At 41.1% G+C, this 26,289-nt stretch overlaps 1 protein-coding gene across 1 annotated transcript in view; it reads left to right on the plus strand.

Moving 5' to 3' along the window:
- The window catches only part of luzp2 (leucine zipper protein 2), a gene marked incomplete at both ends in the record, with an annotated part of 146,715 nt that overhangs the window by 66,101 nt on the left and 54,325 nt on the right, over positions 1-26,289 (plus strand). The window contains 4 exons of the mRNA XM_079216500.1: positions 9,094-9,211; positions 13,998-14,068; positions 18,000-18,081; positions 25,403-25,465. Of these exons, the coding sequence (XP_079072626.1) occupies positions 9,094-9,211; positions 13,998-14,068; positions 18,000-18,081; positions 25,403-25,465 (334 nt within the window). The remainder of the gene's footprint in view (positions 1-9,093; positions 9,212-13,997; positions 14,069-17,999; positions 18,082-25,402; positions 25,466-26,289) is intronic.

A 26,289-nucleotide genomic window follows, 5' to 3' on the forward strand; every position in this document is an offset into this window, starting at 1 on the left:
GAAGTCAACTCCAGATGCACCAAATGTTCTTACCGATCCAAATCTGCTCTTATGTGTGAATGATGAAAACCACTTAATACTATAAATTGGAGACATGTTGCTAATTGTTCATTATTAGCTAAAGTAACGCCCCTAAACACCATATAAGGGCACGTGTTTTGACGTGTTCCAAGAATTTGAGCGTTGTCAGAAAAATAAAAAAAAAGCTGGAGGAAGAAGTAGTGAATTTGTGGTACGGTTACACAAACCTAATAAAGTAACACACGTGATTGGGAACAATTGGGCGGTTATTTATTTAGCCCGTGAATTTGAGGAATCCAATCACTTTAATTCATTCCTCTAAAACATTTCATAATATTCATTGTATTCTATAATCCTCAAATTTAGAAATTATGTTTCCCTGCGAACAAACAATCTAACAAACCAGATGTTTTTTTGTTATTATTATTTTGGTAAAAGTGCTCGTGACCACCACAAAATAACCAAACGTGAATGAATCCAAGAAGACAATGGGCACTGATATAATAACAACACATTGTGTACCGAAAAACAAAAATAAGAGGGCATTCGTTTGTATGTCGCTTCTTTCGCGAGGCGCAATAAAACCGGATTATGTGTTTGTTTGTGTTTGTTGTTTCACATTCTACGTGTTTGGCGCTCTGTTGCTCGAGCAAATTAAAGGGAATAAACGCTCAGCATTGAACTTGCAGTGCTCATATCCTGAGGATGTTGCCTCTGGTGAAAAACAGATTACTTCTTGTAGCGACACTGGAGACAATGTTGGATTAGATGTTGTCACAGAATGCGTCTCTGAGGGAGGAAGAAAAAATAAAAAGGTGAGGCTCTCCCACACAAAAAGGATGGCTTTGTCCTTTGCGGCGGCAGTGGGCGCCGACGTCTGGCAGAGTCCGCCTTTCAGAGTAAACAAAAAAAAAGTCCGAGCTCAATCCAGCTTGATTATAGCGCAACAATTACTGAAGCTGGAAACAGTGTTGCACAGCTTTTGAAAAAGCGAGGATGGGCAGAATTGCATTAGATACACTCAAATCCCAGATTTAATTGAAGCTGGCAGCCGTAAGAGGTTCTTGGGAAGCTTTTTTAAAGCCGTCATTTTGGGTGATGTACTGAAACTGAACGTCAGCGTCACTGTGATGCCAAATGTATTATATACAATACTATACATTATCGGTCTGAAAATGGGCTCGGCTTTAACTCGGTTAATTTGGAATCAAAATGCAGCTTTTCTATGCTGGCTTTGGTGTCGCTGCAAATATGATCTTGATTGTACGTGACAACAGAGAGAAAAGAGTCTGATGAGCTCAACCAAAAGCAGAATATAGAGGAATTCACTCAGAGCGTCCTTTCTCTTGACGTATGGCTGAAGCTCAAACTGAGAAAGAGACAAACAAGAGAAAACACTTTGTATTATTGTTTCATTATATTCACTGAAATGCTGTGGTGTTCCTGTTACGATTAAGTATCATCATCAAGGAAGGTTTTTTTGTATTTGTATTTGCCAGCTCAGGTTTCACAGCTTTGTTGTATTTGTGTTTCTATTGTGACAACTGTACTATCTGTATTGTTTCCAAGAGCACGATGAGGAATGATAGTGTTACATGTCGAGGGGAGGTAATTGGCATCTACTTATGCATGAAAATGCCTGCGAGTAATCATTGAATTATTCATCTTAATATGTTAAGTATTTCTATCTCAATGCCTTAAGCCTCCCTTGGTGGGACGTTATGTAATTTAAGTGATCGGCAGATTAGAAGGACTCACTTTTTGAGGATGTGAAAATAGAGAGATCATTTATCATTTTCATCACTGTCATTTTTTTTTTTTATCAACTGCTGATTCATTCAAACAAAATCGTTGAAAACATTTCTGGACAGTCTACACATGATGACATAGAGGTCAACATCCACACACAAACATGTGTGAAGGCAGTAAATCCATTATTTTTCCCCCATGCTCTCAATTCCAATCGCATAATTAAAGAAAGAGAGCGATATGCAGAATATCTGCATTTATTGCTCATGTGTAAAATTGGTTTACACTACTTTAATTTCATCTATCTAAATGATAAAGTACTTAAATGGAAATTGCTTTCCACTTAATTATTTAGCAGATGCATCCAGGCTCTCATTGTTGGATGGTTTTTCTTTCCAAATCATTATTTTTCAGTTATATGATCAGATTGTTTTTTTTTAATTGAACTAATTTGGAACACTTACTTATCATTTTGCTTCTTGGCTTTATCAAGATATATACATAGTTATTCTATTAACTATCCTTTCTTTCTTTCTTTACTTAACAGAATCATTTGTTCAGTGAACTAGACATGATTGTTAGAACACGTATTCGCTGGGAAGAGAAACTATTCCTCGACAATCACAGTGTCAGTGACGAGAGGAAAACTTTGTTCACTGCAATAAAACCCCAGAGGGCATCTGGGAGTATTGTGCTCGTCAGAAACAAAGAACGCAGTCAGTAGCACAAAGTGGCATAAACAAAACACAAGTGTCCTTACAAACACACATCCCATTGCCCAAAAAAATGATAAATAACTTTCTTTTGGAAAAACTAGCAAGCTGGGAGATAACTTCAGAAGTTCAGGTTCGCTTTGGGCAGTCATAAATTATCTTTGATGTAGTCTATAATCAGCGGTATAACGTACAAGATAAGAGAGCTGATCATCGAATGCTTCCGGGAACACTGGCATTACAAATAAGACACAAAAGGCATTAGTTAGATTTCAGTACAAAGTAATACGAATAAAACATTAAATTAAACTTACAATCGCGTCAGTATTATCCGTTATGCATTACATTTACATTGCTTCGAATTGGTATATCTTATGTTATGAAATCTCAATTGTACATGTTCAATAGATATCCTGGATATGTTGCGCGTTAGCGTGACCTTTTGTTGACAAAGGAAATTAGCTTCCTCACCACCAATTGTTTAGCTGTGTTCCTCCAATAAACAATTAAAGAAGATGTCGTGCCAGACATCCCCTGACATGCATGCAATTATTATTCCCTGCTGTCTGCGATGCTTTTACAACAGTTGGTAAACATGACTGACTTCAGTTGTAGATGTCTTATGGTGGTCATGCTCTGCTAGAGGAATATATTAATGCGCTGACAGGCCTTGGGCAGTCTATCTTATTAAAACTATTTATTTGCCCCCCCCCCCATTCCTAATGGCATAATTAATCCAGCCTGAAATTGGAAGTAGCACATAAACCGCTGTCTGCCTGTAATCTGCATGACGGCAAATAAACCTCCTTTTATGCTTTGGAGCTGTTGGTTTCTGTGACCGCCGCCTTGTAAAATAATAAATATTTAACTTTGATCCTACAATCGGGGACATGGCACGGTGCGTTAGCATGCGTAGCGCTTGGCACCGCGCTCGCTCTTTGGAAGGGTTTTTTTTTTTGTTTTCTTGCCCAACACTCGGAGGCAGCGCTCGTCGGGCCCTCTGACAAATACCGACACAATCTGTGCATCTGCTGTCGTCAGATGTTTATGTAACAAGTGCACGCGACGTGTGAGGATTTCCCTCACGGTACGTCTCGGCTCGATTCCATTGCACACGACTCACTTTTGGTTTACCGGGTCTTTTTTTTTTTTTTTTTACTACGCCTGTTATTCCGCTGCAGATAGAACCGCTTCAGTGTTGGTGGGATTGTTAGGCGAAGGCCGCAGCATCATTGCCGTGACATCCCGGTACGGTATAGAGGACATATAGTGTGCCGGCCAAAACATTTTCAACACATCCATTCACAACTTTTGCAAATGGAAACACAAAAATAACCCCTTGTAATGTGTAATGAAGTATACTTAACTGGACTGCTTGCTGGAAGAAAAATGGGAGAACTACTTGTTTTAAAAGGCAAGGTTGGTAATCTTGAGAACGATTTAAATAATCCTCCACAAAAAGTAGCTTGCAGTACTTAAAGATAACTATCAAGGAAGTCTGCAGCAATGACAGCTAGTCTCTTCAGGCCTCCCTCCAAAGCCAAAAAATATCATGATGGACGTAAACAAGGAAATGTCTATTGTCAGTACTCAGCTGTCGAGCTAGCAGCTTGTGGAAACTCCATTGATGCTAATGAGTAGACGGGCAGAACACGTGAAGGCGAACAGGTGCACAGCATCCGGGCATCGTATGAGGGCCAAATGGAATAAACAGATAACAGATCTGTGTTTTGTCAGAATGTAATGATGATTTCAACAAAAATATCATAAAGGTATTTTTTTAAAGAAGATTACCTTCAGACTCATACACAAACACGTTTCAGTGACTATTTTACAATTTGTGTTTGAGCTCGGTCCCAAAACCGGTAGATGATAATGTGTTCTGCTGTGTGCAGTAAACAGAGCACTTTGGGAGTAAACTTCAAAAAGGACCCAGAGTTCGTTCAGGGGACTTCTTTGTCCTGAATTGAACTGTCAAGTGGCACTTATTTAGTTCAGATTTGGATTTTCAAGTCATGAGTATAAATTGCTGACAAATCCATAACAAATTCCGAGAGAAGATGCAAGCTTCAAAACAAAGCAAAAATGAACTTTTTTTTTGCTTAGCTCGGTGGCCAATTTGGTTTTGGGATTTTGTTAATTTTGCTTGTCGTCACGGCTGATAGATGTTTCAGTAATAAGCCAAATAAGACAGATAAACAGGGTCTTACTCTGGCTGTTTCAAATCCAAGAGGAGTGGAGAAAAAGGACAGATTATTGGCTGTGTGTATATTATGCTCGTTGGATTATGTGTAAAGTTGACATGTGGAATGAATGATTGATAGTGCTCAGATGTCAGCTCTGGGTGGGTATTAAAATAATAAGGTCTGGTAGTGAAGGAGACTCCAAAGACACTGAGCCCAGGGGAATCCTTTAATTTGTCCTCGTCTGAACCGCCGGATGTCTCCTGCGAATTTTCCTAAAAATAGCAATGAGAGTTAATGTCGGAGAGGGGGAGACGTTAGATTACTCAATCTGCTAACACACTGAGCTCCTCTGTGACTCTTTTTCTGCAGTTAATTGCTAAGCAGAAGATGGTGGATGATATCCTCAATGTCCTTGTATTAAGTTTGATCTGTCTCTACAAATGTGAAGCCGTGTTTTTCAGATGGGTATCAACTCAGTTTTCTTTAGGATTCATAAGGGCCAGAACCTCTTTGGATTTGTTTTTCGGTTTGTTATCATTTGTTCCCCTGTGACAGCGGCTCAAATTCCTGGGAGCTGGAAAACATGAAAAGGAAACTACAGACATGAGACTTGGCCCAATAACTGGAAACGATGTGACACAGAACTTCAATTGTCCACGTGTAACGTAATTAACGCCCAACAATGCAATTTTGGAAAGGCCATATTCCTCACACTGCTAGTCCGACTTACTTGAAAATCAATTTGTGTCAAGCTCAATGTGCTCTACAAATAAGTCTTTTGGATTTACTGGACTAGATTTTCCACCATTTTGAGTTTTTCGGAAAAATATGATTTTGACAACTCTTCTTAAACCAAGATCTATTGGGATGGTTTTTCCACCACACTTCTCAAAGTTATCAAAAGCCTAGTGATATCATAGTTAGTTTTCAAAAGGACTTGGCTCAGCACATAGCCAGATAAAAGTTAGCAATCGTTGAGCCAATCATTGCAAACCTTGCAGGATTTGTCCACGAGTACCTTCAAACTGATCCAAATGCAAATCGTGAATGTGGACCGACACAAATCAGAATACTAATTAGAAATGTGTTGACCAATCAATGCAAAACCCGTAGAATAGGTGTTATGAAATTAGATCAAAACATGTAAATCATTAGCATTCGTCAAAACGCCACCAAACATGTTCGATATTTTTAATTACAGTTGAAACATTTCCCCGATTGCCAAGACTGTTGGTACTTTGAGTGTGCAATTCTTGACAGGCTGCACACATTGTCTTGAAGAAACAAGTGCATGCTTGGTCTCACTCCGTATTTAGAAATAAACCAGCTGAAGTGACTTCGCTCAGCTTTCTGCAGCTGCCTGTTTTTTTTGGGGGGGCAATTGAGCAACTTCCTTCTTTAGAGGCTTGAACCCGGAATGTCCACTTGCGGCTATATTTTTATTTTACTTTTATTGATTTTTTTTTTGTATCAACAGAGCAAACAACGTGGGCAAAATAATGATTCCCCAGTTCCTTATATGCTCCCGAACAGCATATATGAAATATATCAAAGCACAAAAGAAATGGAGAAGGAAAGAAATAAAGATGAGAGAAGGCTACAGCTTTACAATACGGTACATCCAGCCTGCTCTCATTCCCGGGGAGTCTAATACAGAAAAAGCTTGGTAGTGTAATGATGTAGTATATACACAGAAAAAGGGGAGGTAGACGGGTCAAGCAAACACAGGACTTTCAACCAGGAGACCGTTGTTCACGCCCCAAAGTGTGTTGCATTGTGTACTTTTTGCTTAATTAAAGTTTTTGCCTATTGTTCCCCTGGGATGCTAAATGGTGGTGACAAAAGGAGGTGGGCACAAAGAGAAAATAGTTTTTTTTTCATGCAAAACTGTATAATTTGAGGTACATTATGTAATGAGTGTCCAAAAAAAGATGCACTTCTTTATGACTTGCTGTATTCAAAGACCAGCCAGTTGTCATCAGTGGACTATGAGCTCCTGCAGCACTCTCTATGAGGCCGGATGCCACTATGTAGGCTTCCTTTAATGAGCCATTTGCTCTGGAAGTTGACCGTAGAATTCAGTGGTGCCTCAGCAGTTCTGTCCACACTGCAGGGTCAGCGTCATATAACTCCGAGACCCACTGTGACTTCAAGGGTAAGGAAATATTTGTCCTCAATAATCGGATCCTATAAATGATGCTTCCCCTCTTGGAGTTTGATGAGTTTCACGGAGACAGCCAGGGACTGATTTCAAACTGCAGATGTCTAAAATGAAAGATTCCATTATCTCTCCACCGCTGCTTTATGGCCATCTGCCTGCTGGTGCCCTTTCTGATCATACGCCTTTTTGTCAGGCACTGGTCCCTCTTTATCACACTTCTCTTGACTTTAAAAGAAGGCCATCTTTGTGTGGGAGGTGGCTGCTAGAACAGCGGACTCTCTGGAGGTCACGGTGTGGTCATGCAGCTGTTACCTTGTGTCTGTAATGAGCAGTTTATACGCGACCGGGTGGAGAAAAGATTCCAGACTTGTGGTATACATGTTTCTGTGTCAGTTGGCCTCAAATTATGGGACTTATTTATTTCATACCCGAGGGCCTCCTCCATTGGGTGTTGAATAAAAATGCAGATGGGGAGGTATCGCTCACCCCATCCTTTTCCCCGTTGCCTGAACCTGCAATAAATTCCCCCGGCAATGCCATATGGCAGCGAGTCATGTGTGGGACTCAGTATGCCGTGTTATTTATTTATTTCCCAGGTGTTGCTTTTCTATTAGTGATTTATGTGTTATTATGTATGATCTGCTGCTGGGATCCTTGACAAAGGTCGTGCAGGCTTTTTTTTGGAAGAGGGCCCAGGCTGAAAGGAAGCCGTGGATTCAGAATAATGGGGCGGCTCCCGGATCCATGCACCAGCAATTACAGTTATTTATTTTTTTGGTGAGCGGGGTTTGAACCTACAATAGCAAGTGAGAACCGGAAAGTGAATGTATTTAGTAGGGAATTATTCAGCTATATCGAGTGTGTATGCTTGAAGCTGCTGCTGTCATATGGAGCATCTGATTACATAAGAGGGTCAAAAAAAGAGCAAATCATTTTGGTCATGAAAAAGAAATCTCTCTCTTTTATATAAGTGTGTCTGAATATAATGTTTCAACTATCAGATAGACGTGAAATGTTTCTGCAAAACTTTCCAATGAACCCATCTACTATCAATTCAAACGTAACCTTGGATTTACTGCATGGTGTTCATGTATTTTGCAGGCCCTTTGTGTAGATTATTAACCTCTATACATCAATCTCAAATTAGCTCTCATATAATAGGGCCTGTTGAAGAGTGAAATTGGTTTATTCATTGCATCCGTCTCCGTTTATTCCGACAGTCCCAGTGTACAATTTTGTTGTTAAATCATTTTTTGGGCCAAGTTGCAAAAAAGTGTTGACACGTGATATTTTTTGTTTTTCCCCATGTCTGCTCGCTGCTATCTGCAGAAGGGAAGGTCGATTATATAGATTATAAACAATTAGAAGCTCCACGGGGTCATCAAAGTAATCAGATGTATGGGCATTATGGGAAATGCACGGCCTTGAGTCTATTTTACGAGCAGGGTAGCACATTCAGATACACTTAATTTTAAACACCTCCCAGAAGAGTTGTTGCCGTCCTCGAGTCCGTAAACAAGGAGGTTAGATTAAATGAAAGATGTATTTAGATGTGTGTCAGGCGGTGACTCGTAACTCTTACTCTGATCATGGCGATTAAAGGGGCGTACAATTAAATTAAGTCGTCAACTACGGAGCCACCAGATGCCACATTTGTTGGGTCATCTTTTAGCCAGCTCCTCTGTCGGTCCACAGGTCCCTTTTAATGTCTTCTTTTTGTGCCCTGGTCTTCTTTGTGCCCAGACACTCAGTAGTGATTACAGTATGTCCCCCGCAATAAAAAACCAAACATTTATTATGGCTATAGTTCATGCAAACATTCTGTCAAGCGATATTTGCCTCCGTGGAAGCTCAGTAATAAATGACAGGAACACCTCCACTGTGCCATTTCAATGGAGGAAAACAGGAGTTGACGAATGTGCCCTGTATAATTCCCCCCTTTTAATAATTGTATGGACTACATGGATTTTATTTTATTTTATCGGAGATACAGGGCATAGCTCTGGTCAAAAGACCCTCTTTAAAACGAGCCTATACAAAAATTGATTGAAAGGAATAGAAGTTTTTTTCTTTCTCATTCATCCCAGGGACTGCTCTGAGTAGATATTAGTTCTCTCACCTATTGCTCTACCCTTTCACAATAGTGCTTTTAATCAGGTTTAAAACGCCTCTATTCTCCCAAGGGTGCCATTTATGAGTGAATTCTCCCAGCCAGCAGGCAGACATTTAATAGTGAAGTCTCACCCTCTCGTTCTCTCAACAGACAACGCTACGATGGGCTGGAAAAGAGGCTAAAGGAGGTCTTCAGTGAACGGAGCAGCATCCTGCACCAGCTCTCCAAGACATCAAAGGAGCTGGACAGCATAAAAGGCAACCTGCAGGTTTGGAAATGCATTGTTTCTGTTTGAAAGACACAGCAATGTTGGAAGGCTTAGTCGGCCGTGGGTCTGGAGCCGGAAGTAATCCTCTATTGTCGGCCGTATGATGGCCGGGAAAACCCACGACTCTTCCCACTTATTTTTCGAGCAATTTGTTGTAAAAGCTGCTCTTAAATGTTAATGCGCATATGTTTTTGTTTTCAATTTGGTGAGCCCACCCATTGTTGTGTATGTGATGCGTTACTGGAAAACACATCTGCTGAAAAAAGCAATGCGGAGACGGAAAAGCAGATCAATTAGTGAGTGCATTTCTTTTTTAGCGCTAATGACACCAGCCGTTGCAAAGAGCTTTCTAAAAGAACGGGAGAGATTGACGGGACGGCAATTCACAAAAAATGCAAACACTGCTCCATCCCATTTTCAAAGCATTTAACTGTAAGCGTCAATACTCTGCTTGAAGGAAAGGTAAACTACTGTTTAGCACGAGCTGGGAGTTATTTTCTGAAATTTACTTCCAGTTATTGACAGTGTGGGCTCCATGGTAGCTCTGACAGCGTGATGAATTATAGCAGGGTGGGGCGGGGCTTAGCGAATGGTCAATTGCTACTTTTTTACTGAGTCCCACCCTTCTGTCGGTTTCGTCTTGGATCCGTAATATTGTCTAAATTATAAAGCGTTAGCTTGAGTCGTTCATGGGAGAACAAAACGAAACAGGTCCATCCTTAAAACAGTGTTAGCGTAACAGGATAGCCTGAGCTACTTCTTCTAGTAAAGTTCATTTTAATTAATGGCACACATTAATTCTGAAAGAATGTTGGAGACCCTTATAAACCAGGATGTAAACAAACGTGTAGCTCCCTCAAGACGAGTTTTTAGAAATGAAAAATATTGTCATCTGAAGATGTTTGTATACATACACACACACACACACACACACACACACACACACACACACACACCCCGCTGTGCATCTGCTGGTCTTCTTCAACTTTACTTTGCCCTAATTAAATTTGGCCTGAAACCAAAGATGCGATATGTTTACCCTGACTCCTAGAGCAAGGCTGATTTTGCATAATGTAAGAATAAAAATAAGGCAGCTTCAGGTGGATTGTAACCAGGATTAGTATCCATGTTGCAAACGCTGGTCTCGGACATTTCATTGGGTAACGTACTATAAAGAACTCTGTTATAATTATATGAGCATTTCACAAAACAATTACCTCAGTGCCAGATACACACTGCACAACACTTCCCACCACTCAGTTTAGGTCAACTTCATTTTGGCATTTGGCAATAACTAGAAAAGAATCTCAATTATACATTCAGATATTTGAATCATTTAGTATATTTCAGTCGCATTAGTGTATGCAACAATAATCCTGCAAAAATATGCATCCCTCTTGGACATTTAGCAGTGTGAATCTTCCCTAGCCTCACATTTAGATTACGATTCCCCTGTCAAAGATTCGGATGCACAACTGTAATATAGAAAACTGAGGATGCAATGCATAGCAATGCATCCTCAGTTGTCTTGATTACTGCGCATGGCTACCTTTTCATCAATGAATACAAGCTTAACTCCTTTTTTATCTAGAAAATACTGAACCAGTATTCTTTAAATCCCGGGTGATCATGGGAAGTAATAGTCCGGAATGCGATGAGATATAATTAAAAAGTATTTAATAAAAGGTTAATCACAAAAACAGCGTATGCATTCTCGCTTGACGCCCTCTCTTGCTCACAGATTCACAGTCTGTCCTCCAGTCAGCTGTCGCGTGTTAGTTTATCCCACACATTCACAGAGCTACATAAGGCCCTTCCATTGGTTAGTTATATTACTTCACACCTTTTCGTGCCTTTTTACTTATTCATTCGCCTGCAGCTTCATGGGCGGCGCTATTCTTCTTCTTCTCTAGAAATCTCAAAAGTCAATATTCAGCGCCGCCACCTCAGGCGAACAAGAGAACTACATTTCCTTCTAATAAAACAGTACCCTGGCATCCACATGTACTATGCAAACGTTGTTTTAAACTCCATTCACACATTAATCATTCATAAAAACAGTGACCTTCATATGCATACAAGCATTGTGTAATGTACAAGTCCATTACACAATCTTCAAAATAATATCCCTTATTAATTATCATATTTCATGCATTGTAATGTACACAAACAATAATGTATATAGATTTACAAGTCCAAATGTAACAAACTAAGCTTAAAAAACACTACAATACTCTCAAATATTAGACTACAAAAGTCTGTAATATAAAAAGCTGCATTTTTTCAATACCAGTGTCTGTGTGAACTACCTCATGAACACTACAAAAGCTAAACCATGTCCTTCTGCAGTGTATAATAAGTGTGCTGTTATCTACAACAGTAAGGTTTTTGAAATTTTAACTTGGGCACTGAATGCCTATGGTGTTTTACACTTTATTTTTTTACTGGTAGTTCTTGGACTCCTATTTGGTTTTAGTAACTGCACCAAATGTACACTTCCAAGTCGACGTTTCACTGGATTATTGTTCAATATTTACTCAACGTAACTAGTTTCCGATGTTTTCACACTCGTAGCTCTGCCGGGAGGCTGAAGATCCCGTCGTACTGGAGAACATTTATGCTTTTCTTTGTTTAGAGCACCTGTTCCTTTTCAAACTTACCAAGCGGCGGTAGCAAAACTCCGGAGTAGTGCGGACGTTCAGCGTAAACGTAGCAAAAGATATGCGTTTCCAAACCAAAAAGTTGCAGTGTGGATGTAGCCTCAGAATGGAGAAATGTCCACACCTCCACCATTTAGACCTCGGGTGCCCTGCGGTTTCTTCCTAAAGCTGCAGTCTGAGTGATGGTTCCTCCTTTGCAGAATAGTGGCTGTTGTCAGGCTTCAGGCCACTGTTGTGGGCCAATGGAAGTCAGGGGAAAAAAAGGTTAGATGCAAATTTCTTCCCCTGCATGTGTGTGTGCAAGATATGTCCCATGTGTCTGAAAAAAAAGAAGCTCACATGGACTATCATCATCCCCAGGATCAGGCTTTGATGTCTGTTCACTCCAGGCTAGCTAGGTTGCCATCAATCTCCGCCCTGGGCCCTGCGCCAGCTCACCGGGTCCAGGGACAGGTTGGGCTAGATTTGGAAAAAGTGTGCTGTGGAACAACTTTATTCTTCAGGGGGGAAAACATCGTCTACATATGACATATAAATCATGAACTTTACAACAACAACAAAAAGGATCAAGTCCACAGGGAGAAGCAGTTTGTATTCCTGGAAAGATTTGATGGAGGAAGTGTTAATAGTTTTAACGAGTAACCCGTAGCTGGAGGTTAGCGATGCTCGTTATTGAGCTCCGTGTGATGGGGAGTGTATTCTTGGCACCGGCTCCTTGGTTACATCCCGAGAAGAAGTCGCCACTGCATCTAACTGTGGACTTTGGCAACAATGTGGATTGTACTTTGAACGACAATGGCATACGGCAATTACACACAATTTAAAAGTAGCTGTTCTGTTGCTTAAATGATTAAGTTGGAGACCCATCCTGTGATCTCATGCTGCAGATCTTTATTTACAGTGATGTACGGGAAGGACAGATCCAGTGAACATGAAGTCCATTTAGTTTTGACGTGCTAATGTAGGATGTGTAAATTATCACCTTATTCGCTGTGATAATGTAGAACTGCAGAGGCTTCTGCTGTGGGTCTTATCATGTGTGAGAGTGGGCCAAGTATGGTGGGTTGTCTTATGGCGTAATGTAGTGGAGAATCAAATCACACAAACATCTCCAGGTATTTTTATTTACCACCTGAAATGTATACACATATGCACAAAAATTAAAATAAATAAATTATATATATATACTTTGGAAAATGGCCAGAATGTGTATTTGATGATTTCTGGCATCCAAATGATAAAATGAAAGTGCATCCAAACAGCACACCTGTTTTCAGATGACAAAATAAACTTTTATCATCCTATTTTTTTTTGTTGAAAAGTGGTCGTTCGACTCGTAGTGCCATGACAGACGATGCAATTATTGATTTCGAGGCGATATCACAACAGAGAGAAGGCGTAATTCTGCTCATAAAATACAATTCCAAGCCATTTTATTTGTCTAACTTCACAGCTGTGAAGTGACTACAACTTCTCTATTGACAATAGCTATTTTTGTTGCCTTTCTCTCTTCTTTCTCTTTAACATAAATGAACATGAAGTGAATTGAGAAACTCCTCTGAGAGTTTATTTCCATAACTGTGGTGTTAATTGCCACAGATTTCCCCTTCAAGCGCAATTTAAAGAGACGCTTTCTCTCCCTTTGAGTCCACATTTTCTTAGAAGTCTGGAGATTTCTGTTCAGCTCATAACAAATTAAAAATATCTTGGAGGGCTTGTAAGGCAATCAGAGACCTAACTAATCCATAATTACCCATCAGGCAGGTGGTTATGCGCCAGCAGAACCCAATCTGTACCCTCGTTAAGTTCTTTGGAAGACATTTATCACCTGATTGTTATCGGCTATGTCGTCTTTTGGGGAGCATCAACACCATTTTACATCTGCGCCATCATACAATAATGTTCACCTAAAGTATCTCATGATTCCTCAGTATGCTACATGTATAGCTCACAAAGTTGAAGCTTTTGATTGTTGCTTGAAGGAACTCGTAACCTTGAACCCCTGGGGGCATTTTGACACAAGGAACGTGTGTGCAGTGTATTTGTTTTTACCCACTTCTGTTGTGGGTGCTTTGAAATAATTCTCACTTTGAGTGTTGTCTGCTCTCTCTTTTTTTTTTTTATAGTTGCTAAAAAACGATGACTCAGTGGCCAAGAAGGATGTGCAGAGGATTCTGGAGCTCAGCCACAAACAGAGGTAAAGTGAAGCATCGTGGATGATTTACACATGAGTGACCGACAGTATCATAAAAAATGTATGTGAGCAATTTATAATAAGCAGAATCAATTATGGCTGATGAATGAATCAAATCTTATCCATGTGCTGTTTGCAGTCACCCCCATCAAATAAGTGTTGTGTAAGCATTTAATTACAAGTAATACATATTAAGGCCTGTGAAATCCTTCTCCATGAAGTTGTAAAGTTGGAGCAACAACATGCCATAAAGAATATCCCCTGAAACGTCTCTCAATAACACCCAATCATCATTGTTGTTTTTTTACTATAGTAAACCCACATGCTATGTATGTGAAGGCATGAGTGTTTAAATATGAAGTGTGCAGGGGAGTGACCGGTAAGAAGGAGGAAAGAAAATTCTTCATGCTACCTTTGAGATATTCATCCTGGATTCTTTATTTTTCCGGTGTTTCATCATCAACCACTTTTAACCAGTAACACATATTTAAGCAATAAGGTACGAGAGGCAGTACTGTGTCGTGCAATAATGTACTGTTCAAGGGAGTTGTTAGGCCCGACGCGCATACGGGACTATAAAACTGACTGCCTGGTCAGTGAATCTGCGATTTACTGACCAGGTCGGTTGGAAGCAGGTGGAGGATGACACGCAGCCACCGATGTAAAGAAGTGCTCTCGCTGCTTCTGTCCGTCTTTTCGCCGTCATTTTTCTCCTCCATGATGTTTAGAGAACTTGCCTCGCGTCGGGAAATTACCGACGTAATTATCTCTCACTAGAAATTGTCCAGATTTTGTGGTGAAACCCTTTTCATTCCTCATCTCATTTTAGGGAGGAAGTGACGTGTGTGTTGTCGTTCGTTATGCTAGTGTGGGGGATGCTACGTGAGCTTGTTAGCTGTTCCGTTTGAGCTAACGTTACTGTTAGCGAAGAGCCCCATTGCAATGCTGTGAACACTCAAGCAGTACACCTGCAAGTTAAGGAAACCAACGTCTGCGGGACGTTACAATATCAAAGTTTACACCAACATGTTTGGTAACTGTCAAGCTTGAAATGACAACTAACTATCGCGCAATTTAAATCTACCTGTTATTTTAAGTGTGCACTGATATGGAACGCTCTAAATGTAAACAGGCTGTACAGTACTTTATGGCTGAATAAACTACACCTCGTGACTCACTCTCAACCAATCAGAATGCTTGATTTGATCTACCCGTATTATAAACTGCTATATACACATCTTAACTAATCTCAGAAGTGTTATTGTTCTTATGACACTGTAATTATTCAAATAGCCCTTGTGGTTGAGGAGATAAACCAGTCTTAGTATGGGTACAAAAATCTTCGCAACTTTCACGAAAACACAGGTGGTATATTCACTTTGTTCCTATTTCTCGGCCATCAACGAGCCAGATCAACGGCTTTACTTCCACAGATGTTGAGGCCAAATGGATCATATTGTTATGTCTATTAATTGCGATGGATGAACTCGTTTTTCTTGGCATCCAAAATTTGCAGATATTGGAAACAGCAACAACAACAAAAAACTCAGATACAATGTGGACAAGCTTATAGGCCGAGAGATGGATTGAATACTTTAATTCACGTGTGATTTATCCGCACAACATTTTTTGCATTATGTCCGAAAAAGACCTCTGACTGGTTTTTACCTTTGGCGGAAAATCCCGTGTCCCCATTGGATCACAGCATGTTGTGCAATAGCAAGACGTCGCAGACCTTTCAATATCGTCTCACTCGTACTGGTGCGGGTTATTCCAAGGTGCCCTGTTTGCTTTTACATGGCCGCGTACACAGGAGCAGGCGGATAAAACATAATCCAATCGTAAATCCTTCTTGTATATTATAAAAATAATACGCCCGTCTGCTTTTGGTGGAAAAAGCAACCGTGATTTAGTGCTTTATCTTTTTGCAAGAGGGCAGGGAAAGTGTTTACCGAAAGTGCTTCACCAGTTAGAGTCGTCTGATTAATGCTGTGTGTAAATGAGACTTTTAATGATTAGGACTCATTTGTGGCCTTCATGCTCTCTGAAATGTCAGCCTGATTGAAGTCCAGCCTACTGTGGGCAATATCTTGATAGCCAATCAATAGCCTATCACCAGGCCACGGCCGCTCTCACATGTCATCCGGCTAGAAAACCAAAATGCAGCAGGCGTGGCTCAATGTTGCCTACGTTGCATTTGTGAGCTGCAATTTTCTCAAAGTGTTATGAATCCAATTTTGGAGTTCTATACCCGCCAAGTGTGATTACTGGCCGTCTCCATCGCGGTGGGCGCAGACAGGTGATTCATTGCAAGTCATTTATTTTTGACAACTCTTTAACAGCAGCTTGATTGCTTTTTGAAAATATGTTTTTGCCACAAACTGTAATGCAAGAAAAATGTTTACCAACAGACCAGACAGTTTTTTTTTACATTTTAACAATTCATTTGACTTTGACCTGCTTCTCAACCTATTTGCACTCGCCGGTGCTCCTTTGCCCCTTGTGTTGCCTTCAAGGTACACATGTCAACAGCGCATTTAACTGTGCCCTTTTCTGTCAGTGTGGTCAGTTTTGATCCTGCTTGCAAAAAAAAAAACATTTCCCCAGCCTCGGTCGGATGCAGGAGATGAGAATATAAATGAAATGCCAGCGCAGCGGCGGTTGGCTGGTCGCTGTGAAGAAAAATGTTTGCTCGGCTGAATTTATGCCAAGAGACAATACCAGCGGCATATCAAATACAAAAGGTATATTGCTGTCGAGCGGTGAGATACTTTCCATACAGACGTCGGCCGCCTGGCTCCACCTCCGGCGGATCCCGACAACGTCGTGGAGTTTTAAACTCACAGCCGGGCTTGGAAACGATAAATAGAACGTTACCTCTAATTTATCCGGGCTGCCTTGTGATGTGATTTCAACCAGCGTTTTTTGGAACCACTGACCCACATCACTTGCCCACTTGATTCATAATTCAGTGTGCATCGTTGTTATCTGTGCACAGGGGCATCAAACAGGACTGAAATACCCATCGCATACCAATTCATTAACATTTATGGTGAACGCATAAAGAATGTAGCGCCAGTCTACATACAGCATGCATTAAAATCAGTGTGGAGCGCTCCACATGCTCATATGCTTCTACATAATACAACCTGATGGATGCGCTAGTGCACACTATGCTTTCTTTATACATCCCCTTATTGAACGATTTGAAAATTGTTATGTAAAATCTGAGAGATTTTCCTTTTTTGATATTTGCCTTGCTGTGTGTTTGTTAAACTGTAGGCTGTCTTTGGAAAATACAGGGAAATGATGTTACATTTTGTGAGGAAAAAAAAAAATCAATGCAAAAAAACAAATGTGCCAAAAGGTTAATCAAGACAAATGTGTGACTGTGCTTGAAAGGTTCATCAAAAGCAATTCATAGCTCTCTTGTTATTCAGTTTGGCAGCCAACATTTAACAAACGCGTCCTCATCCCTTAGCTAATTACATTGCCATTGTTAAGGTAGGATGGTTTGCATTATTGCATAATTTACTCTATAGATAAAGAAAAATGTGTGCTTCTTGATTCTTGAATTTGTGAAACTGCCTTGTACGAATGCAAATGTCACACGTGCAAAGATCCTTGCGATTAAATCAACGTTTCCTCTTCAGCCCTTTTGTCTAAGTGCTCTAAAACATCATGAATTATTTTATACCATTATAACAGGTCACAGCATGCAAATTGCGGATTTTCTTCTTTATTCAACAGAAGTAAACTTACTTCTACTACTGTACTCTAGTATAAACACACTTTACACAAATACGTTTCTGTGCAAAATGACTCTGAACAGTGATATATTTAAAGAAGGCCACGCTGTGGCAAAGCGGCGGGGCCTCTGAGTGTGAAGACGATGTGCTAACCAGGTTTTTCTCACTTCCCTCTCACTTGACAGGGAGGAGATGAAGTCCCTCCAGGCCGCCTTGCAGAAGCAGCTGGACGAGGCAAACGAGAGAGCAGAGAAGCAGCAGGCCACGGTAAGCTGGAGCCGACCTGACCGCCGACATCTGGTCTCCTCTAGCCGGTCTCCTCTAACCGGCCTCCTCTAGCCGGTCTCCTCTAGCCGGTCTCCTCTAACCGGCCTCCTCTAACCGGCCTCCTCTATTCGGTCTCCTCTATCCGGCCTCCTCTACCGGTCTCGTCTATCCGGTCTCGTCTATCCGGCCTCCTCTACCGGTTTCCTCTATCCGGTCTCCTCTATCTGGCCTCCTCTATCGGTCTCCTCTATCCGGTCTCCTCTAGCCGGTCTCCTCTAGCCGGCCTCGTCTATCCGGTCTCCTCTAACCGGCCTCCTCTAACCGGCCTCCTCTATTCGGTCTCCTCTATCCGGTCTCCTCTAGCTGGTCTCCTCTATCCGGTCTCCTCTAACCGGCCTCCTCTATGCGGTCTCCTCTATTCGGTCTCCTCTAGCCGGTCTCCTCTAACCGGCCTCCTCTATGCGGTCTCCTCTATTCGGTCTCCTCTATCCGGTCTCCTCTAGCTGGTCTCCTCTAGCTGGTCTCCTCTATCTGGTCTCATCTATCCGGTCTCATCTATCCGGTCTAGTCTATCCGGTCTCGTCTATCCGGTCTCGTCTATCCGGTCTCCTCTAGCCGGTCTCCTCTAACCGGCCTCCTCTATCCGGTCTCCTCTAACCGGCCTCCTCTATGCGGTCTCCTCTATTCGGTCTCCTCTAGCCGGTCTCCTCTAACCGGCCTCCTCTATGCGGTCTCCTCTATTCGGTCTCCTCTATCCGGTCTCCTCTAGCTGGTCTCCTCTAGCTGGTCTCCTCTATCTGGTCTCATCTATCCGGTCTCATCTATCCGGTCTAGTCTATCCGGTCTCGTCTATCCGGTCTCGTCTATCCGGTCTCCTCTAGCCGGTCTCCTCTAACCGGCCTCCTCTATGCGGTCTCCTCTATCCGGCCTCCTCTATCCGGTCTCCTCTATCCGGTCTCCTCTATCCGGTCTCCTCTAACCGGTCTCATCTATCCGGTCTCCTCTATCCGGCCTCCTATACCGGTCTCGTCTATCCGGTCTCGTCTACCAGTTTCCTCTATCCGGCCTCCACTATCCGGCCTCCACTATCCGGTCTCCTCTATCTGGCCTCCTCTATCGGTCTCCTCTATCCGGCCTCCTCTACCGGTCTCGTCTATCCGGTCTCGTCTATCCGGCCTCCTCTACCGGTTTCCTCTATCCGGTCTCCTCTATCTGGCCTCCTCTATCGGTCTCCTCTATCCGGTCTCCTCTATCCGGTCTCCTCTAACCGGCCTCGTCTATCCGGTCTCCTCTATCCGGTCTCCTCTACCCGGCCTCGTCTATCCGGTCTCCTCTATCCGGTCTCCTCTATCCGGTCTCCTCTGTCGGCCCCGTCACACAGGCCCCTCAGTGAGCCGTGCTCATTACCCAGCAGCCAGCTCTCTCGCCTCCTCCTCGCCACACCAGTTAATTGAAACTCTCAGCAATTTGCGAGAGAAGGCTTTGTGTCATCACCCCGACTTAAAAATTAATAAGAAGAGACAAATACCTAAGAGCATCTACTTATCTATCCATCTCTCCATCTACCTAGCTGCTGCCACCCTGTTTTTAATTAAACTCAACCCAGGTATCTTAAACAATATCTGGCAAATTAAATGAATCACTTGGTGGCGACGATCTCCGAAAACAGTGATGCACATTCTCCTTTTGCACAGTTTTCCCAAAAGGTCAAGATCATGGATTCAAAATTGCTTATTGACCTTTTTTTAAAAGGAATTGCACTGCGCGGAAACAGCTGGGGCCCATGTTGACTTCCTGTCAGATTATGTTACGCCTACATACCTCTATAATATAGGGAGGAAATACACTGGGACACACTTTTAATGTTTATATTTACAACTATAAAAATGGTCTATAATATATTTAAAAAAAAACAGCAAATGGAAAATATTTAAGGTGCTGAAAAAAGTGATATTTTGCCATTTTTACTTGATAAACATGATGATCATTTGATTGTTGAGAGCGCTGATTATTGGTTTAGTGTGGGGCAAAACCAAAGCTTTTGTTTTAAATAATCATGTATGCAGATGATACTCTGCTCATACAGTGACTATAAAGCCCTAACCAAGGCATGTGAGGTTTAGTTGCATAATACGGATGACTAATTCCAACTCGATAGCAAATTAAGTACATTAAAGAGTTAAAAGCTAGGTGTCTTTTGTTCAAGGAGCTGGAACAAATGATTCAAATTAAATTACCACCTTAACTTGGCTTTTTTCCATGGTCACAAGATATTGACAGTATTAAAGAGAAAATGGGAAGGAGCATTCAATGTCAGCAGCCTTTGCTCACTCTGGTAATTATGACAATGTTTTAATAAATGACAATTGGTCAATTTAATGCAGTCTGCTACACATTAAAATCCCTTAAAACTTGAATTAGTTCAAAGTAAGACTGCTTTACTTGCTCCTAGTTGGCTGAACCACGGACACTGAAACGAGTAGTACAAAGTAAAAATCTCTTAAAGTGACGATAAAGTTTGTCTGTTCATCGAAAATCATTTTACCAATTATCTAATTAATTGCCACAAATGTTGATATAAAATAAATGAATCTTTTGTGAATTATATTATTTTACTGTGTGGACTCCAGACTAGTAACTATAGAAGATGTAAATAAATACAAATAACCAAATTAATGAAATTACTTAAAAAATATACTGCTCTGGAAAAAGTAGATTTGGAAGAAAACGCCCATCCTTCGGTGGAAACACATTCACATGAACTTGTATGTTACTTGTTATGTTATCTGCTGTATTTGAACTCAACTCATGCGCCAAACTTTTGCTGGTATAAACAGAACGTCATTTAAAATGCACTGCAGCTCGTCTGTGGAGATGTTGTGTCACTGGAAGTTGTGTTTATGCATGTGCTCTCTCGCTGTATTGTCCCACTTTTTCTATCCTCATATTATGCAGAGAGACCACCTCTCGTTCTGCAACTAAACACCTCATCAACAAATCAACGTGAAGCCCGCTCGGCTGCACCGACAACTACGGAGCTCCTGGTGTTTTTTGTTTTTTTTTGATTTTTCCATACATGTACTGATGAAAAGCTTTTCCCGTTGGTTAAATGAGCACAGTGACATTACGATCTGCAATCAAACAGTCCGCACTACGCCAGATGAATAATAGCACAGCAGCATTTCAAGTGACATTCTTGCCATTTTACCTAAAACCTTGTGACAAATCAGCCGCTGGGTTTTATAGTTTGCGTTTGACATTTATGTTCTGTTAAATGGTATTTATCACCCCTGCTGAGATTGAAGATTAAAAAGAGCTCCTCTGCAGCATGCTAATGCCACACACGCTCAATAGAACAATGAAATACTGTATCTGCTTTAGAGTCCTCGTGTCCACATAAAATTGAGAAAACGGAAAACGGAGCTTTCAAAAACCCCAGAGTGAATCAACATGATGAATGTTACAAGCACCTTGCTTGCAAAAATTGTTTTTAAAATATTTATTGCAGCTTCTGATGTGTAGAAACCATAAAAAAGCACACACAAAGCAGAAGAGCATAAAAGTGGTTGAATAAGCCTTGAGGTATGGACAATGGGATTCAAGCCAATCTCTTTTTCAGACAGCATTCTTCATGAGGAAGATCTTTTTTTTTGCTGATTGTGCATTTGGAGATGTCTGCACGTCAGACGCTGTGGTAAATATATTCGTTTATGCAAGCAAAGGGGCCGGGCCTTTCCAACCTCTTGGTTTATAATCCTGCATTGAAAAAGTAGAAAAACTGCAAATACAACATCTATTATTATACCTATAGAAAGTTTAGCCTTTGATTCTACATCTTCATATTGCTTGTTTAGTACCATCAACAGTCAAAAAACAAGGTTTTTGCAATGAGATACGAGAAATTACCAGCGCAGAAACAAGTTGGGCAGAATTGCATTAAGTCAGTGTTGACGATTGACTTTCCATTGGCCTCGTTTCCTTGGGGCTACCAAATAATTTCAACGCATTACGTTCCACCACCAAACACGCCCTTGCACGTATTTCTGTGATCTCAGACTGTTAAAAATGGTTCAGTCCAGACCAAAATGTCTTTCCAACTATTGAGTGGACTGTACAAATATCAACGGTGCCCAGAAGATTAGTCGTAATGGCTTTTTCCTCTAGGGGCACCAAATGTCTTGACAATTTGATGACTCGCCAAACTATTTTTTACAGACATTCATAGCGTCCTCAGGATGGATGGTCAGAACCTTGGTTGTCATAAGGAGACCATATCGGCAACAATGCCAAACCGGGACCCCCAAACCGCACGTTCATACATGAGCACATGTATGTGCTTTTGCACGTAGCATACGACTATTATTGCGATTGCGATCTGAATGCATTAATACAATCTTATATATCAGCATGTCCACCATGCAGGACAAAAATATACTCTTGGAGTGTACAGAGAATGCAACATTTTTATTCCCGGGTACTTTAGCAAATTCAGCAAACTAACATGCTAAGCTAAGGTGCCGAACCTAAGCATGTTAGCATAGCTAAACATGGCTAGCATGGCTGCAGACTCTTTGTTTTGTTGTTTGTCAAATTCTAAAACATTATCAAGACTGTTGCAGGTGTATTTCTGTAATTAACAGATGAATAATTGTATCACTACGTGATTTAAAATTTCAGGCAAAATGATATTTGCATCTTCGAGTCAAAGCTAGCTAGTTTTTGTAGCTTAAAAATACATTGTATGATTAAAAAACATCAGTTGCATTCAGCACACTGGACTAGCAATGTATAGACACTGTTATTATGTTGCACCTCTCTTTTACTCCTAAATGCTGCACCAGGACGTGTTTTTTTTAAACCCACCTCCCCGGGGGAAGTGGCGCTGACTGAAAGGCGCAAACATGAACCTTGATGTTATCATGCCGAGCTCGGCGGTGTGAGTCAACTGGTGAGGCTCAGTTTAGAGTTCCCCCGGGCACACGACTGGTATGAGGTCACCAGCCATGTGAATCATTTCCGTTTTTTTGGGGGTCTATCTTGATGACCTCACTCAAGGACGCGATGAGTGCTTAAGAAACGTCTTCTCAGCATTAAAAAAAACAGAAAGAAAGACGCAACCTTGGCCTGTCCGTCACTCCCACGTATACCCAAGAATGCATGCTTTTAAACATACGGTAGCCCGTGGCTGCGGTTTGAACCTCAGTCTGGCTGCTGAGCCCCAGCCACAGGCCTGCAACCAGCAAGACATGCTGAGCTCACGATAAAAGGGCTGCAATAAACAAAGATATCACTCCGACATGATAAGCGTATGAGGCTATTAAACCCGGCACACAGTGGAAAGTAGGTAGTCGCTCACTGCAGGAATAAATGCCTCAGCGTATCATATGTGCCGCATTTAAAGACCGTGGGATGAAACATTTCTGGACGCTTGTTATGCTGAGCTAACTTTGTGCGACACAAGAGAAATATAATATGTGACTTTTTTTTTTTTTTTTATCAGAACGAGACACTCTTTAAATCTCGATGGGTGGCCGCCGAAAACTGTGTTTTCATTTTATTTCACTACAGCAAAGGGCCGTCAGTTTAATAGAAACTGTGTTCATTTATGGAAGGAGGCTCAGTATATTGCCTCGGTGTAAACTTACCAGCACTGCTCATATTGGTTAAATTAAAGACAATAAATCAGATGCTAACACTTGCACTGTTGTACTCCCCAGCTTTCAGGACACTTAGCTAATGCACTGAAGCTGCTTTAATTACTCTTTTTATTCAATTACTAATTAGCAAACTAGATGGTGCACAAGGGTGATTTTTCTTTCTGATTCATATTTTCTATGAAATGTTTTTTTTTTTAAACGGGAGAAGTTAAGGTGACTGAACATGACCTTTGATGACATTGTGCCCTCCGTTTGGGGGTGTGTGCCAACGGGTGTGTTCTAGTTTATAGTTTCCCAGGGTGCTTTGCTAAAAGACGAAAAGAAAACGTGACTTTGAATTCCCTCCCCTGCTGTTTTCCTTCTGTACAATATGGCGCATATAAATATGTAATAAAGTTTATTGATTTAAATAATACATTTACTCAAATAATACATTTAAATCAAGATTAGTGATAGGCTATTGGCTAAACACTTAGTCTGGTAATATTATATTCTATATATAATGTATCCGCGCTGGAGACAACCGGGGCTAGAGGCATTATGTTTATGAATGCGATATCTCACGAACGACTGGAGGGAATTTCTTCATATTTGGCACAAAAAGTCAGTCTGGACCCGAGGATGAAGTCATTTAGAGTTTGGTGGCCAAAGGTCTACTTCCCTGCGACCTCACGAAACATTTTTTACATGTTTTACATGTTTACATGTTTTTTCCAAACATTTTAGCCACAACTCAAGAATCGATATGTACATCGGACCGCCGCCAATACCGGGATCCGGTCCAGTCCTGCAGAGGTCTTTGCCCTAAATTGTCCAGTTCTGTAGTTTCGTCAGTGCTTCCGAGCTGAGCCCTCTAGCTCTAGTTCATTGCATGCATAGTGTCTTTTCAAAATGAAGTTCTTCGTCACAGACTATTAGGTTTAACCCTTTAAACCCACACCCTAACCCTTTTTTATGTTTAATTTGATTTTTTCTAGATTTTTCCTAATATAAAAGGGTCCCCCAATAGGGCTCAACAGGTTAGTCAACAAAACCATGTGACAAAAGGTCAACGTTTACTTCGGGTTTCCACCGGGGACACCAACAACGTGCAAAGCTGTCCCCAAAGTCCTGTGTTTGTTCAACCCATCCATCTCCCACCCGTCCTTTGTGGACTGTCTCTTTCTTCATTCTACATCCGTTGCTTATAAGCGTGTTCACATTGAAGTTGGTTGCAAGATGGTGAGAACAGGTTGTCCTCAAAGCGTGCAACATTTACTCCTGCTTGAGTAATGACACTGCTCATGCATTTTTTAAAGATGATGTTCAGTAATCACAAATAGGCTTTGGGGTGATCGCATCCATGTTGGGGAAGTTGAGTGTAGAGAGACGGACGAGGACATTGCTGTTTTTGGTGCCGTCACATTTAGTGATATAACAGAAACATACAGAGTACTGGCTGCCTCGTCCTTTGATATTGGAGGTCCGTAAATCACATACTGACTCCCATACTTTTTTTATGGTCATAATCACTTTCATGCAATGCCCTTAATGTCCCATATTCTGCTTAAAGGGGTACGCTCAGCGTCCATAACCTTCATCCAACGTGTTCACTGACTGGAAAAACAAACAATGAAGTGGGTCATTCGGCATTAACCGTCTTTCTTTTGTCGTTTCTGTTTCAGATCAAGTTTCTGAAAGTGGAGATGGAGAAAAAAAACAAAATCATCAAGGATTTACAGCAAGAGGTGAGTCATCAACGTTTCACTTCAGGCTGGTTTCAGTTTGCATTCAGTTAAATGGCTTTGTGAGATGTAATATATATATATATATATATATATATATATATATATATATATATATATATATATATATATATATATATATGTGTGTGTGCGTGTAACCATAAAGGAAGCATTTACTCTAATTTACTGATCAAGAACCCACTCCTCCTGCTTTGCCTACTTCCATTTCATTTAATGATTTTGTGTGTTTGCCAAATGCCTTCTGACAGTCTGCAGAGACTCAGGGCCGGTTGCTTTCAATCAAAAGGTGGGCCTATACGCTGGCATGAGTATATCTGTTTTACACGCTCCTTTGTAAACACAGCAGGCAGCCTTTGATCACGATTGCGATGGCGACTGCTACGATGAGAAAATGGTCGCTATTCTTCTGCCTCTTCTGCGATGGAAATCTATCTGCATGATTGTTAAACATCAGTGTAAGATAGTTCATCTAAAAAGACGTTTAATTTTTTTATTTCTCTCTCTTTGCCTTTGATTCTGAGGGGGCTGACACTAAAGTCTGACATTTACTGCTGAGGCCTTAGACAGCTGGAGGGAAAAAAAGTTCTACTGGCAAATACTACTGTGGTGTACTGAAAATATGTGACACTTATCTTCCATTTGGCTTGTTATCCGTAGGAATAGAGCAAAATACAACAACAAAAATCCCAGTCAAAACCAAATAAGGCCATTAAATGCAACACGGCTACATCGGCAGCAGCTGCCTTTAAAGATGTATTTAAGTTGGATGTTTATTTTGGTTTCTTCAGGTTTGTCTGTCAGCTATG

The sequence above is a fragment of the Taurulus bubalis genome (assembly GCF_910589615.1).
Source record: "Taurulus bubalis genome assembly, chromosome: 4".
NCBI classification, from domain to species: Eukaryota; Metazoa; Chordata; class Actinopteri; order Perciformes; family Cottidae; genus Taurulus; species Taurulus bubalis.